This window comes from Pollachius pollachius (assembly GCF_949987615.1).
Source record: "Pollachius pollachius genome assembly, chromosome: 8".
Taxonomy (NCBI): domain Eukaryota; kingdom Metazoa; phylum Chordata; class Actinopteri; order Gadiformes; family Gadidae; genus Pollachius; species Pollachius pollachius.
Window position 1 is genome coordinate 24,565,892 of NC_136941.1, and position 16,466 is coordinate 24,582,357.

Sequence of the window (16,466 nt, forward strand, 5' to 3'; positions counted from 1 at the left end):
CGCCTCATCAGTGTGCGTCACTCTCTCCCCTCTCCAGTTCAGCAGCTGGGTGGATGCGGTGCTGCTGGTGTTCAGCCTGGAGAATGAGGCCAGCTTCCTGGAGCTCTACCAGCTCTACAGCCAGCTACACGCTCACCGAGCTGACCTCCCCGTCATAGTGGTGGGCACCCAAGGTCGGGACCACACCCCAACACCCTCCTCACACGCATTCATAAAGAGTTGTAATCTCAATACCACATTCTGGCTATGGGATACAATAACAGCGTTATTAATAATATTAAGATGAGGGCATTTCATGGAGTATGGGGGAGGGTTATTATGTTGGCAATCTGAATAGATAAAATGAATCTATTCAGATTGCCTCTTTACCCATGAAAAACATTTCTCTGTCTTATATATAAAATATAGCACTTGAAGCAGTTTCACCTTTTGATGAATTATATGCAGGCTACTCACATTATTCTTGCAATGTCTGTTTCAAAGCCCATCTTCACGTTTGAATGCCCTTATCGTAAGTCGCTTTGGATAAAAGAGTCAGCCGAATAAGTGTAATGAGATGTTACAATGGACCAAAGTGATGAAAGGAAGATAACATTGACTCACAGTTTACATTCGTTCTGACAATATCACAGTCCAGATGTTGTAATGTTGTTGCCAAGGGAAGACCCTGCCATGCTGATCTTTGACGAGACGACGGTTGAACAGACGTCTAAATCATGTTATTCTACTGTTATGCATAACAGTTCCTTTTAATTTTTATCCCCCTCGGTTAAGACAAAATCACGAGCAGCAACCCGCGGGTGATCGATGACCAGCGGGCCCGGCAGCTGTGCATCGATGTGCGTCACTCCCTCTTCTACGAGACCTGTGCCACCTACGGCTTCAACGTGGACCGCGTCTTCTCCGAGGGTTCGTAGCGCTCTCTTCTGGGTGTAATGTCGTGTTCTCAGAGGGTTCATGGGGCTCCCGTCTGGGCGTAATGCTACCTCATTTTAAACCACATCACGCTGTTGTTTCCTTTGTGCCAAAGGACACGTGTGAACTGTCAAAGTCATACCAGCCTTTCTGAAGTCCAAGCTTAACACACTCTCTGGTCAATTATCAACAACATCATGAGACGATAGTGTGACAACATGAACAGCATGTCAATGCATAGTTCTGTTTACTCTGCCTTGTTTAGAATACATTTGTTTGTATTTTACAATATAACATATATATTCCCCTTCTAAAGTAAAGAACGAATTGGACCAGCTTTGCGTCCGCCTTCATTAAATCTACAACTTTTGCTTTTCGATCTCCGAGCCTGCTGGTCGCTGATGTGGACCGACTGCTCACCCCAGTGTCTTTTCCAACCGCAGCCATCCAGAAGATTGTGGCCCAGAAGAAGCAAGCCGCCCTGCTGGCCTGCAAGTCCCTCCCAAACTCGCCCAGCCACTCCGGGGGCTCCACTCCGGGCTCCGCCTCCTTCCCTGGCCAGGTAGCCCGTCGTCCACCGCCTATCTAAAGCAGGCCTCACCGTTTGTTTAGATGACCTCGTTGATATGCAGTGCCCCTCCTGAGGCCGTCTGCCCTGTGGGCTCCCTTCTGGAAACACTCCAAGTGTAAAGAGAGAGTAGTGCCTTGACCTTTGAGTGAGTGTGTGTGGGCTTGCTGGGGGAAATCAACGCCATGCTGGGACAGAAGGGCCAGAGGCCGAGTGAAGCAGGAGGTAGGTAAGGTATAGGCAAGGTGAACGCAAAGGGCATGGGGCTAATTACTTTTTGCTGTGAACCCTAGACGTATCATAACCAACACCATCTTCAAGCTACAGGTAAATAGATCTTGTGCATCCTGGCGGTACAATACAATACAATACAAAACGACTTTATGAATCCCACTAGGGGCAATCTGTGTGAGCAGCTAGTTGTCCTCACAGTAACATGTAACAAATAAAAACACACCAGAGCTAAAATGGAATGAATCTATAAATGAATAATGGTGATAAATAAACTTAGATAAATATAATAAGATCAGATCAAAAATAATACAATTAATATATAAAAAACAACAGAGCATTTAGTAGTCGGATTGCAGAGGGGATGAACGAGTTGGAATAGTGGTCAGTTCTACAAGCAGGCAAAGCATAACGACGCCCGACGCCCGCAACGACGACTAACATAATAGCATAACGCATTGCAAAGCGTAACGACTTGATGAGAACATCAAGGGTGTTCTCATCACTGAGCCCTGAGAGGGAAGGATGGCTGGAGCGGCCATAGTGTGATTGTGGCCAAGCTCAACCATACAAGGGGAAGCTGTGCTTCCCCTTGTATGGTTGAGCTAAAAGCACCAACAAAAAGCTGCCTAGTTTGCAACCGCCTGAAAACACAGAAAGAAGAAGTGAGCTCAACGCTCCGTGGCTGATAAACTGAGGGAGCTGGAACCTGAGGGACAAAACACTATAGAGCCTTGGACCTAATCAGCTCCTCTGTTTTCTGAGGCATTACCCCACCGGCCATAAGACCAGGAACCACCACGACTCAGACACCCTCCACCAGCTGAACACTGCACAGAGCCTACCGCGCCATAGACACCCTCCACCAGCTGCTCACTGCACAGAGTCTACCGCGCCATAGACACCGTCCACCAGCTGAACACTGCACACAGCCTACTGCACCATAGACACCCTCCACCAGCTGAACACTGCACACAGCCTACTGCACCATAGACACCCTCCACCAGCTGAACACTGCACACAGCCTACTGCACCATAGACACCGTCCACCAGCTGAACACTGCACACAGCCTACTGCACCATAGACACCCTCCACCAGCTGAACACTGCACACAGCCTACTGCGCCATAGACACCCTCCACCAGCTGAACACTGCACACAGCCTACCGGGCCATAGACACCCTCCACCAGCTGATCACTGCACACAGCCTACTGCACCATAGACACCGTCCACCAGCTGAACACTGCACACAGCCTACTGCACCATAGACACCCTCCACCAGCTGAACACTGCACACAGCCTACTGCGCCATAGACACCCTCCACCAGCTGAACACTGCAAACAGCATACCGCGCCATAGACACCCTCCACCAGCTGAACACTGCACACAGCCTACCGGGCCATAGACACCCTCCACCAGCTGAACACTGCACAGGGCCTACCGCACCATAGACAGGTGGCAAAAGGGGATAAAAGTGGAAGGAGTCACAAAGATGAGCCAGCGCCAGCTGCAGGGACCGAGGCACAGGATGAGGGTGTTCCCGTGTGACGTCACCATGGTGACCCAGAGGAGGCGGCTGCTGCTTAACGCCAACCTAGCAACAGCCAGGAGACCTACAGCATGGTCGCCGTCACTACCCACACCACAACCACACACCCGTGACCCACCTGCAACAGAGCTTCTGGGCCTAGGATCAAACTGTTCAGCCAGCAAAGATCTCGCCCGTAAAGGGCTGGTCGCCGTCGGTGGGTTTTGTAGGACAACCGTAGATACAGAGTGTGTGTGTGAGAGTTGTTTGCGTTATTTGATGACTTTTTCGATTTTGATGTTACATTAAGTCAACTCATGGAAGTAAATGATATAATGTGGAAGGAAGGATAGGGTTGGTTTCATTGAGCTTACCATTATTAAATGCTGAACTGGATCTTGCTACCTGTTCCTGTTGTTCTACTGTTTCCTGTTTACGGCAGGAAGTCATTGCAGTAAAATATATGCTACAGAAATATCTTAATCTACCAGCTACAGCATTGGTATTGGTATTGGTATTCATGTTAGTGTGGCCTTTCCCCTACCTCCATGTCCCCTTCATGTTCATCCTCATCCTAGCCATATACTTACTGTTGAAATTACACAATCCATCAATGTTCATTTTTTACATTTTATTGATTTTATGTCATGACTTGGATTTCCATCCCTACTTTCTTCCTCTCTCCCTGTCTCTCTGTCCCTCTCTCTCCTGGTCTCTGTCTTTCCCTGTCTCTCTCCGTGTCTCTCTCTCTCCCCGTGTCTCTCTCTCTCTCTCTCTCTCCCTCTCTCCGTGTCTCTCTCTCTCCCCGTGTCTCTCTCTCTGTGTCTCTCTCTCTCCCCCTCTCTCTCTCTCTCCCCGTGTCTCTCTCTCTGTGTCTCTCTCTCTCCCACTTTCTCTCTCTCTGTCACTCTCCCCCCCCCCTCTCTCTCTCTCTCTCTCCATGCCTCTCTCTCTCTCCCTTTCTCTGTCTCTCTCTCTCTCTCTCTCCCTTTCTCTGTCTCTCTCTGTCTCTTCCTGTCTCTCTCTCTCTTCCATCCACGCCATCCATTCCTCTCACTCTGACCTTCCCAGGTGGTTAACGGCCAGGGAGGGGAGGCCTACCCCTCCTCCCTCCCCTCCACCCCCGTGGTCAGTCATAGGGGGCTGGGGGTGGGGGGGGAAGGGGCAGGGGGAAGCACCACCCCTCGCTCCCTGAAAAACACCCCTCACCGCCGGCCCTCGCTATTCAAGGTCAGTGCCCCCCACCATCTCCATGTCATCTGTCTCCATCCCCCCCCCCCCCCCGGTGGCTGCGGTCTTATTCGGACATCCCAGTAGCAGCCTCCCTGTGACAGATCCACTCCTGTTTTCTTCCTCTTGCTCAGAATCGTGACACCGACAAAAAGGGGACGGATCCTAAAGGCGACTTGGGGAGCGGCCGAGCCATCTCCCTCAAGCAGGTTGGTGTGTAATGGAGCAGGCTCAGCAGGAGCAGGCTCAACGGGAGCAGGCTCAACGGGAGCAGGCTCAACGGGAGCAGGGTCAACAGGAGCAGGCTCAACGGGAGCAGGGTCAACAGGAGCAGGCTCAACAGGAGCAGGCTCAATAGAAGCAGGCTCAACAGGAGCAGGCTCAGCAGGAGCAGGCTCAATAGAAGCAGGCTCAACAGGAGCAGGCTCAACAGGAGCAGGCTCAACAGGAGCAGGCTCAGCAAGAGCAGGCTCAATAGAAGCAGGCTCAACAGGAGCAGGCTCAACAGGAGCAGGCTCAGCAAGAGCAGGCTCAGCAGGAGCAGGCTCAGCAGGAGCAGGCTCAACGGGAGCAGGCTCAACAGGAGCAGGCTCAACAGGAGCAGGCTCAACAGGAGCAGGCTCAATAGGAGCAGGCTCAGCAAGAGCAGGCTCAATAGGAGCAGGCTCAGCAAGAGCAGGCTCAATAGAAGCAGGCTCAACAGGAGCAGGCTCAACAGGAGCAGGCTCAGCAAGAGCAGGCTCAATAGGAGCAGGCTCAACAGGAGCAGGCTCAACAGGAGCAGGCTCAGCAGGAGCAGGCTCAACAGGAGCAGGCTCAGCAAGAGCAGGCTCAATAGAAGCAGGCTCAACAGGAGCAGGCTCAGCAGGAGCAGGCTCAGCAGGAGCAGGCTCAACAGGAGCAGGCTCAACAGGAGCAGGCTCAGCAAGAGCAGGCTCAATAGAAGCAGGCTCAACAGGAGCAGGCTCAACAGGAGCAGGCTGAACTCACCTATTCATATCATCTTACATAAGGCAGACAGATCTTATTGTTTCATCCTGCTAAACCTTTCTAAGGGGGTTCTATTCATAATGGTGTTCCTTTGCTGTGGGTGATGGTAGCTGAGCTCAGAGCATGTCAGCGGTGACCCTCTCTTCTCTAAGCTGCTTCCTTCTGGTTCCTCCTCAGAGCATCCTCTGGAAACGCAGCGGCAGCTCTCTGAATAAAGAGTGGAAGAAGAAATACGTCACGCTGTCCAACAACGGCATGCTGTCCTACCACTCCAGCTCCAGTGTAAGATACCCTACTGACCCTGTGTGGCTCTTTCGTTCCCATTTGTGTTTCCATGTGTTGTGAAGTCTCAGAGGAAGGGCCTACAGGGGGGGATCCTGCCTCCCGCTAGCCTCAGCCCTGGAAGGTGATGAGGAATGCTTGTTGTTTCAGGACTACATGCAGAACGTCCACGGGAAGGAGATCGACCTGCTGCGCGTCACTGTCAAGGTTCCTGGGAAGCGCCCTCCGAGGGCCGTGGCTCCGGCAGGCCCCTGCGCCGGGGTGAACGGGGTCCCTAAGGGAGGGCCCTCTTCCTCCACCGAGGGCCCCGCCGGCAGCCTTAGTGGTGAGCGGAACCTGTACGAGCCGGTCGGTGCAAGGTCAGGTTCAGCCGGCGTCCAGCCCGCCGGTTCCCTGTCCTTAAAGTAAGGGCTGATCTCTGTGTCCCCCTGTCCTTAAAGTAAGGGCTGATCTCTGTGTCCCCCTGTCCTTAAAATAAGGGCTGATCTGTGTGTCACCCTGTCCTTAAAGTAAGGGCTGAACTGTGTGTCACCCTGTCCTTAAAGTAAGGGCTGATCTCTGTGTCCCCCTGTCCTTAAAGTAAGGGCTGATCTCTGTGTCCCCCTGTCCTTAAAGTAAGGGCTGATCTGTGTCCCCCTGTCCTTACATTAAGGGCTGATCTCTGTGTCCCCCTGTCCTTAAAGTAAGGGCTGATCTCTGTGTCCCCCTGTCCTTACATTAAGGGCTGATCTCTGTGTCCCCCTGTCCTTACAGTAAGGGCTGATTTCTGTGTCCCCCTGTCCTTAAAGTAAGGGCTGATCTCTGTGTCCCCCTGTCCTTAAAGCAAGGGCTGATCTCTGTGTCCCCCTGTCCTTAAAGTAAGGGCTGATCTCTGTGTCCCCCTGTCCTTAAAGTAAGGGCTGATCTCTGTGTCCCCCTGTCCTTAAAGTAAGGGCTGATCTCTGTGTCCCCCTGTCCTTAAAGTAACGGATGATCTGTGTCCCCCTGTCCTTAAAGTAAGGGCTGATCTGTGTCCCCCTGTCCTTAAAGTAAGGGCTGATCTCTGTGTCCCCCTGTCCTTAAAGTAAGGGCTGATCTCTGTGTCCCCCTGTCCTTAAAGTAAGGGCTGATCTCTGTGTCCCCCTGTCCTTACATTAAGGGCTGATCTCTGTGTCCCCCTGTCCTTAAAGCAAGGGCTGATCTCTGTGTCCCCCTGTCCTTAAACTAAGGGCTGATTTCTGTGTCCCCCTGTCCTTAAAGTAAGGGCGGATCTCTCTGTCCCCCTGTCCTTAAGATAAGATAATATATACTTTATTCATCCCAGCAGGGAAATGTAGGTGTTCCAGCAGCATATATACATACATATCCCACCTACACAAAAAACCCCACAGTACATAGCCAGGATAGAAAATAAGAAAAGAAAAGTGGTATGGATGGTCCATCTGCTTAAGTAGCTGTCACTCATGGATGACAGTACAAAGTACTAGCTCTGCAAGTGCATAGTATGATAGATATATAAAGAAATATGATGAAAAGGCATTTAAGTGTGCAAATATACAGGTGCAATAATACAGTTTGATATGTGCAGCTCAGGCTAAAGTTTAAATGGATATTCTTATGTCCTTAATCAAAGGGGAGTCATTATAAAGTGCAACTGAAGTAGATAAAAAAGTATTTTTTAATCTGTCCTATTTGCAGCTTAGCTGCCGTGCCTCCCACTAAAAACACTCTTTTGTTTACACACGATTGTGCAAGGGATGCATGTTATTTTCCATCATGTTCAGCAGTTTCTGTACCATCCTTTTCCCCATCACCACCTACAGGAGCTCCACAACAGTCCCTAGCCCAGAGTCAGCCTTCTTAATCAGCCTGTTAACCTTTTTAGAGTCACAAGCCCTTATGCTGCTGCCCCAACATCTGGCTGCAGACCGAATGGCACCTGCCACAACAGTCTGATAAAACATGAATAACATTTTGCTACACACATTAAAAGACTTAAGCTTCCCCAAAAGTAAGGGCTGATCTCTGTGTCCCCCTGTCCTTAAAGTAAGGGCTGATCGGTGTGTCCCCCTGTCCTTAAAGTAAGGGCTTATCTGTGTCCCCCTGTCCTTAAAGTAAGGGCTGATCTCTGTGTCCCCCTGTCCTTAAAGTAAGGGCTGATCTCTGTGTCCCCCTGTCCTTAAAGTAAGGGCTGATCGATGTGTCCCCCTGTCCTTAAAGTAAGGGCTGGTCTCTGTGTCCCCCTGTCCTTAAAGTAAGAGCTGATCTCTGTGTCCCCCTGTTCTTACAGTAAGGGCTCGTCTCTGTGTCCCCCTGTCCTTAGAGTAAGGGCTGATTTCTGTGTCCCCCTGTCCTTAAAGTAAGGGCTGATCTGTGTCCCCCTGTCCTTACAGTGAGGGCTGATCTCTGTGTCCCACTGTCCTTAAAGTAAGGGCTGATCTCTGTGTCCCCCTGTCCTTACAGTAAGGGCTGATCTCTGTGTCCCCCTGTCCTTAAAGTAAGGGCTGATCGATGTGTCCCCCTGTCCTTAAAGTAAGGGCTTATCTGTGTCCCCCTGTCCTTAAAGTAAGGGCTGATCTCTGTCCCCCTGTCCTTAAAGTAAGGGCTGATCTCTGTGTCCCCCTGTCCTTAAAGTAAGGGCGGATCTCTGTGCCCCCCTGTCCTTAAAGTAAGAGCTGATCTCTGTGTCCCCCTGTTCTTACAGTAAGGGCTCGTCTCTGTGTCCCCCTGTCCTTACAGTAAGGGCTGATTTTTGTGTCCCCATGTCCTTAAAGTAAGGGCTGATCTGTGTCACCCTGTCCTAAAGTAAGGGCTGATCTCTGTGTCCCTCTGTCCTTAAAGTTAGGGCTGATCTCTGTGTCCCCCTGTCCTTAAAGTAAGGGCTGATCTCTGTGTCCCCCTGTCCTTACAGTGAGGGCTGATCTCTGTGTCCCACTGTCCTTAAAGTAAGGGCTGATCTCTGTGTCCCCCTGTCCTTACAGTAAGGGCTGATCTCTGTGTCCCCCTGTCCTTAAAGTAAGGGCTGATCGATGTGTCCCCCTGTCCTTAAAGTAAGGGCTGATCGATGTGTCCCCCTGTCCTTAAAGTAAGGGCTTATCTGTGTCCCCCTGTCCTTAAAGTAAGGGCTGATCTCTGTGTCCCCCTGTCCTTAAAGTAAGGGCTGATCTCTGTGTCCCCCTGTCCTTACATTAAGGGCGGAACTCTGTGTCCCCCTGTCCTTAAAGTAAGGGCTGATCTCTGTGTCCCCCTGTCCTTAAAGTAAGGGCGGATCTCTGTGCCCCCCTGTCCTTAAAGTAAGAGCTGATCTCTGTGTCCCCCTGTTCTTACAGTAAGGGCTCGTCTCTGTGTCCCCCTGTCCTTACAGTAAGGGCTGATTTCTGTGTCCCCCTTTCCTTAAAGTAAGGGCTGATCTGTGTCCCCCTGTCCTAAAGTAAGGGCTGATCTCTGTGTCCCCCTGTCCTTAAAGTAAGGGCTGATTTCTGTGTCCCCCTGTCCTTAAAGTAAGGGCTGATCTCTGTGTCCCCCTGTCCTTACATTAAGGGCGGAACTCTGTGTCCCCCTGTCCTTAAAGTAAGGGCTGATCTCTGTGTCCCCCTGTCCTTAAAGTAAGGGCGGATCTCTGTGCCCCCCTGTCCTTAAAGTAAGAGCTGATCTCTGTGTCCCCCTGTTCTTACAGTAAGGGCTCGTCTCTGTGTCCCCCTGTCCTTACAGTAAGGGCTGATTTCTGTGTCCCCCTTTCCTTAAAGTAAGGGCTGATCTGTGTCCCCCTGTCCTAAAGTAAGGGCTGATCTCTGTGTCCCCCTGTCCTTAAAGTAAGGGCTGATTTCTGTGTCCCCCTGTCCTTAAAGTAAGGGCTGATCTCTGTGTCCCCCTGTCCTAAAGTAAGGGCTGATCTCTGTGTCCCCCTGTCCTTAAAGTAAGGGCTGATTTCTGTGTCCCCCTGTCTTCAGTGAAGCCATGTGGAACTCATTCTACTCGCCATTAGAGGATATGAAAGGAAACCTTACTTGATGTCTTTACACGCTACGCTGTTGTAAACACGTAATGGCACTAAATTTTTTTGTCAAATTTGAAATCTTTGAATTTAAATACATTGCAAAGTCATTTATTTTAGGTGTTTTGTGTTTCCCTAATGTGTGAGAGTTTGTCAATCAAAAGATTTAAGTTTGTTTATCTTCATTTGTGATTATTGAGACCAGTCCAGCTCCATCATATATTTGGATATAATGTATGCGTGTGCATGTCAATGATGGCCCCCATTGTACTCCCTATCTCCCCTGGAAGTTGGGATCCCCCGCTCTGCGTTCCTTCTCAAGATTTCTTCCTTGCTAATTAGGGGAGCGTTTTCTTCTCCTCTGGGGGCTAGGGTCAGGGTGGTGTCATCTATGTATCGCCTGTTGAGACCTTTGAGACTGTGCCGGTGATTAAGGGCTGTACAAATAGAATTGAATTGAATATTCTCTTGTGTCTTTGTGTTTTCCAGGTCCTCAGCTGTGTCCCTCCACGCTGACGGTCGCTGACGACAGGGCGGGCGTTCTGTCGCCACTGGGGGGCGACAAAGGGCTCCAGCGCTGCTCGTCCTCACTCTCTACCAAGGCCCAAAGTGTCGGTATGTTCTGTGTTCCCAATGCAAGAATCATTTATTGTACCGGTATAATGTGCATTATAAACAAAATCAGCGCGTCGCATCATGGAGTGTGCAGCAGGAGTCATGAGCGTCAATCTGGGATCTAAAGCGCACAGGTTCTTGGTCTGGAACCGCTAATGGGGATTCATGATGTCTGAAGCAAACAACATTTGAACGTGTACCATAATGCCCAAATGCCAGATGCCCTCGAAGGAGTAGCCAATACCTTCACTGCTAAGGAGGCCAGCCAATCATCTCCCCTGAGTGACAGGAAGAAGAACCGGAGGAAGAAGAGTATGAACCAGAAGGGAGAGGTGGTGGTCGGACAGGCTGAAGGTACGCCCACGACGAGCACATATAGTACTGACGCTACGTAGCGCATCACTATCCACCATTCGTATTTGTTTAAAGAAAACCAGAATATATCAATAGTATACATATATTTATATAAACGTAGCTACAGCAATATGTATACAAACAACAATAAACTGAAAATAAAGTGATATCAAATAACAGGAGAGTAACCAAGAGCAGGGGCCCGACATACGAAACCATACAATACACAATAAACTTGTGCCTAGCTTTCTCCTCTTTTATTTCCAGTCTTTGAATGTACCAGCAGCTGTCGTGCTGCCCTGTCTCTGTGCTTCACACACTGTTTCTGCTTACCTAGAGCTTTGTCGCTGCTGACGGTGTTTTACCACACTTGTGTTTTTCTCTCTTTCTCCTTTTGTCCCGGGCTTACCACTCGCTCTGCAGCAAAGCGCAAAATGTGGAAGTTAAAGAGCTTTGGTAGCTTGAGAAACATAAATAAGACAGGTAACACCAGCCGAGGCTGATGCAGGCTTCTTTACATATCTCTGCATGCGTCGAGCATCTTCATCGTCTGGTCTGTTTGGTTGACTCAACATGGGTCTGTCTTCAAGTCGTCGCTCCCCTACTCTCTTGAGATTCCTTTGGGTTTCCCTGCAGCCCCTTTGTGTCTTACTCATTCAGCCCTCACGTGTTCTGTGTGCCGGTTCCCTGGTCGTGACCCTAACCCTACCCCATGACCCTAACCCTCACCCATTAAGACTCACATAATCACAGTCTGCTCCTCCCAGTCAAGAAAGGAAAACCATTGCCGTTGTCTTCCCCGTGTTTTGGGCGCTTTAGAGGAGGAGAACGCAGACTTCATTGTGGTGTCCTTCACGGGGCAGACCTGGCACTTTGAGGCCCAGAGCCTGGAGGAGAGAGACTCCTGGGTGGCGGGCATCGAGAGCCAGATCCTGGCCAGCCTGCAGGCCTGCGAGAGCGGCCGCAACAAGGTAGCCCCCTGCCCCCAGCCCCGGAGAGAGAACAGTCTGCACGGTCCTCTTTTTGTGAGACCCTATTGGGCCGGATGTACTTCTTCCAATAAATGTGTGTGTGTGTGTGTGTGTGTGTGTGTGTGTGTGTGTGTGTGTGCGTGCGTGTAGGCCCGGAGGAGCAGTCGGAGTGAGGCAGTGGCCTTGCAAGCGATCCGTAACACCAAGGGCAACAGTCTGTGTGTGGACTGCGGGGCGCAGAGTAAGTCCGTCTCATCCCCTCATCCCCTGAGCGCCAGCTTCGCATTCACACCTGGACTTCCTGTGACGGATTCATTCAGTATCAAGGGATGGACACCAGCTAACACATATCGAAACCAGAGAAAACATAACATGCCATCTATCGAGACACGTCGATAATCCAGGTTCAAATAAAATCCTTTTAAGGAGGGTGGATGTGGACGCTAGCGAAAGTCAAGGTGACATACTACTAGGAAGGCTCTGCCGAGGCAGGAAAACGCTTGCCTCGGAACTTTACTTCCATCACAAACACCAAGACACCTAGCCTTCCTCCCCCCCCCCCCCCCCCCTCCTGACTCCCTGCTCCTCTGCCTCTAATCCAGACCCCACCTGGGCCAGCCTCAACCTGGGCGCCCTGATCTGCATCGAGTGCTCCGGGATCCACCGCAACCTGGGCACCCACCTCTCTAGGGTGCGCTCCCTGGACCTGGACGACTGGCCCGGAGAGCTCACCCAAGTGCTGGCCGCCATCGGCAACCACATGGCCAACAGCATCTGGGAGAGCTGCACCCAGGGCCGGGCCAAGCCCACGCCCTGCTCCTCCCGGTCAGTACAGGGGTGGCTCTCCCTCTCTCCCTCTCTCCCTCCCTCTCACCCGTCCAGGATGGCAGGGATGCTACATAAAGGCTCCGTCGCAGTCACGACCGCGCAGCAGCCTTAGGTGTTGTGTCGGGGGTTTTGCACATTCATGCGTGCGGGAAAACGCGTGTTTGTCAGTCCCTCCAGAAAATCGCGATTATGCGACCGCATAATTCAACGCATAAATCCGCATATTCATGCGGGGGCCGCATTTTTTCAAATGTGCCGCACTTTCACCGCATAAATTGCCGATTTCCGCGCAAAACATGCGGGGCTTGCATGATTTCATAATCCCCGCGTTTTCGTTGCAAAAAAGCACATATATCTTAGCAGAAAGTTGAAAAGTGTTGCATTCACTTCACACAAGAGCAGCCATTTCCCCCTGTTGCCATGGGAACGTTATGAAGTGACGTAATTACGCGACGCGTACGTCATCGAAAAGCTGCATTTTTTCGCAAGTTCCCGCAATTTTTGCAAGTTCCCGCAATTTCATCGCAACAAAATTGCATAAATATGCCGCATATTTCATTAAGAAAACGTGCCGCATAATCAAGGATTTTTGGCCGCAACACTCACAATAAAACGCCACATTTTTCTTGAGGGACTGGTTTGTGCGCGTGGGCATGGCTGTGGTTGTGCGTGTGTTTGCGTCGCGTGGCCTGACCTGTGCCTGTAACCCGCCCGCCGCCCAGGGAGGAGAGGGAGTCCTGGATCCGGGCCAAGTACGAGCAGCGTCTGTTCGTGCCGCCGCTGGGCGCCCCGGCCGGCGAGGGGCCCGGCGCGGGCCGCGGCGCGGCGCTGCGGCTGCTGTCGGCCGTCACCGAGAGAGACCTGCCCGGCCTGCTGCTGCTCCTGGCCCACAGCACCAAGGAGCAGATCAACGCCCCCCCGGCCGGCCCCCCGCCCGCCCCCGCCTGCAGCGCGCTGCACGCCGCCTGCCAGCTGGGGGACGTCGTGATGACCCAGCTGCTCGTGTGGGTGAGTGCCATAACCACCAGGTCCGGTGGGGTCCCGGCCCCCACTGAACCACCAGGTCCGGTGGGGAGGAACTCCGAGCAGCCTACAGAGAGGAAGGATCTGATCTCCCAGCACTCATGACCTTCATAAGGGGAGACATCAGGACGTGGGCCAAACCCGTCCGCTCACAAAATGTTGTTTTATTGAAGCAAACGTTTTAATCGTTTGCTTCAGTAGTTATTGACAAGGACCCTATCTGATTCGACTCTCTCCCTCGCTCTCTCTCCCTCTCCGTCTCGCTCTTCCTCTCCCTCTCCCTCCCTCCCTCCCTCCCTCCCTCTCTCTCTCTCTCTCTCCCACTCTCTCCCTCTCCCTCTCCCTCTCTCTCCCTCTCTCTCTCTCTCCCTCTCCCTCCCTCTCTCCCCCTCTCCCTCTCCCTCTCCCTCTCTCCCCCTCTCCCTCTCTCCCTCTCTCTCCCCCTCTCCCTCTCCCTCTCTCCCCCTCTCCCTCTCCCTCTCTCTCCCCTCTTTCCCCCTCTCCCTCTCTCCCTCTCTCCCCCTCTCTCTCTCTCCCTCTCTCTCCCCCTCCCTCTCTCTCCCTCTCCGTCTCTCTCTCCCCCTCTCCCTCTCTCCCCTCCCTCTCTCTCCCTCTCCGTCTCTCTCTCCCCCTCTCCCTCTCTCCCTCTCTCCCCTCCCTCTCTCTCCCTCTCCCCCTCTCTCTCTCCCTCTCCCTCCCTCTCTCCCCCTCTCCCTCTCTCCCTCTCTCTCCCCCTCTCCCTCTCCCTCTCTCTCCCCTCTTTCCCCCTCCCTCTCCCTCTCTCCCTCTCTCTCCCCCTCTCTCTCTCTCCCTCTCTCTCCCCCTCCCTCTCTCTCCCTCTCTGTCTCTCTCTCCCCCTCTCTCCCCTCCCTCTCTCTCCCTCTCCGTCTCTCTCTCTCCCTCTCTCTCCCCCTCTCTCTCTCTCCGTCTCTCTCTCCCCCTCTCCCTCTCTCCCCTCCCTCTCTCTCCCTCTCCGTCTCTCTCTCCCCTCCCTCTCTCTCTCTCTCCGTCTCTCTCTCCCCCTCTCCCTCTCTCCCCTCCCTCTCTCTCCCTCTCCGTCTCTCTCTCCTCCCTCTCTCTCCCTCTCCGTCTCTCTCTCCCCCTCTCCCTCTCTCTCTCTCCCCCTCTCCCTCCCTCTCTCTCCCTCTCCGTCTCTCTCTCCCTCTCTCCCCCTCTCCCTCTCTCCCCCTCTCCCTCTCTCCCCCTCTCCCTCTCCCTCTCTCTCCCCTCTTTCCCCCTCTCCCCTCCCTCTCCCTCTCTCTCCCCCCCTCTCTCTCTCCGTCTCTCTCTCCCCCTCTCCCTCTCTCCCCTCCCTCTCTCCCCCTCTCCCTCTCTCCCTCTCTCCCCTCCCTCTCTCTCCCTCTCCGTCTCTCTCTCCCCCTCTCCCTCCCTCTCTCTTCCCTCTCCGTCTCCCTGTTCCTCCCTCTCCCCCCCTTCTCTCCCCCCCGTCCAGTATGGCAGTGATGTTGAAGCCAGGGACACCCAGGGCCGGACAGCTCTGGTCTTCGCCAGAAAGATTGGCAGCAAGGGCTGCGTGGACATCCTGCTCCAACACGGCTGTCCCAACGACGCCACGCCCACCACCACGCCCGTCCTCTCCCGCCGATCCAGCACGGCCAGCCTGGGGCGGAGCAACTCCCGGCAGCGGCCCTCATAGCCTGGAATGGCGAGGACGCCACTCCACGCGGACACTGGCTCTGCTGAGTACGATTGGTCGAATTTAGGAACCTAACGTCGCCATGGATGCTTGCCGAGTGGACTTTCCTGGAGGCCTCCAGTACACTGAGGGAGAAGTAGTATATATAATATGCTTAAATATATATATACACACACACATATATATATATATATATATATATATATATATGTGTGTGTGTGTGTGTGTGTAGGGATATTCTCAATTTTATGTCTGAAGACTGAGCAACATATCAAACAACTGAAAAGCAATATTCATTCGATTTGTTGGTGTTCCAAATATTGCCGGACTGTATGTTGTCGTCGTTGGCCCGTTCCCAATACATCTCAAAGTCCCTTGAAGACCAATCAGCTCCTGTATCACTTCCTCTTAAAAAAGTGGACGACAGTATCGATGACCATGAAATATAGTCCAGGCCTATTGACCACTCGGACCTTGTTGTCATTGTTGTTGTTTTTCAAGGTTTTGTTGTGGCTGGACCAAAACTAGTTTTTTGTTGGTTTGGCTCAATCAATGACATGGAACTTACAGTATGGCATGTTGTTTGGCATGTTTTCATACGTCAACCGGATGACAGAAACGTGGCAAACAACATCGTTTACCATGGTTAAACTGAATAAAATGTGTACGATTCCACTTAGATTAGACCGCGGAATGGTATGAAAGAAATAAAAAAAATACATGTCGATATTACTCCCACAAGTTGAAAAAACGATGTTTTAATATATTGTAAATGTACCTACTACTTAATGTTTACTGTGGTGACCATACAGGCTCTGAAGAAACAAGCCCCTGTTTTGTAAATGGTTTCTTACCAGTAGTTTTAAATGTTTGTTTTTTCATTTTTATTTTATAATTTCTTATTTCCAAACCAAGTCACGTGCTCATAACATGGTAATATGGTGCGTCTGTTGTCGACATGCCTGTCCAGCCAGCGGACATGCTGACTATATTATTAGAAGAGCAGCATTGAGATGATCATATTCAAAAATGTGTAGCTCCCTGCCATGCATTTTTAATTAACCATATTGAGGTTACATATCCAAGGGTTCATATTTTCATTTCAGACCCTGTGTTTATTATGTGAAAACGAGCTAAAATATCTGAATAAAACGCATTTTTGTTAGTGTTTCGATTATTTTTGTGACTTCTGATAAAATTTGACCTATGTTGGGATTCTAGGTGTTCATCCAGGGACGCGCTGAGACACTAGGGGGCGTAGTAATGACCCACTAGGGGGCGTGGCGATTATCCGCTTTT

General features: G+C 51.6%; 1 protein-coding gene across 1 annotated transcript in view; it reads left to right on the plus strand.

Annotated features, from left to right (window-relative positions):
• agap2 (ArfGAP with GTPase domain, ankyrin repeat and PH domain 2) overlaps positions 1 to 16,334 on the plus strand; it is a gene marked incomplete at its 5' end in the record, with an annotated part of 22,596 nt that extends 6,262 nt beyond the window's left edge. Inside the window, 14 exon segments of the mRNA XM_079741584.1 lie at positions 38 to 173; positions 775 to 909; positions 1,359 to 1,477; positions 4,316 to 4,474; positions 4,609 to 4,683; positions 5,642 to 5,746; positions 5,897 to 6,071; positions 10,209 to 10,334; positions 10,554 to 10,688; positions 11,508 to 11,659; positions 11,810 to 11,900; positions 12,262 to 12,484; positions 13,210 to 13,495; positions 14,964 to 16,334. Coding sequence (XP_079597710.1) covers positions 38 to 173; positions 775 to 909; positions 1,359 to 1,477; positions 4,316 to 4,474; positions 4,609 to 4,683; positions 5,642 to 5,746; positions 5,897 to 6,071; positions 10,209 to 10,334; positions 10,554 to 10,688; positions 11,508 to 11,659; positions 11,810 to 11,900; positions 12,262 to 12,484; positions 13,210 to 13,495; positions 14,964 to 15,167 — 2,121 coding nt within the window. The 3' untranslated portion in view covers positions 15,168 to 16,334.
• Positions 16,335 to 16,466: the final 132 nt, after the last annotated feature.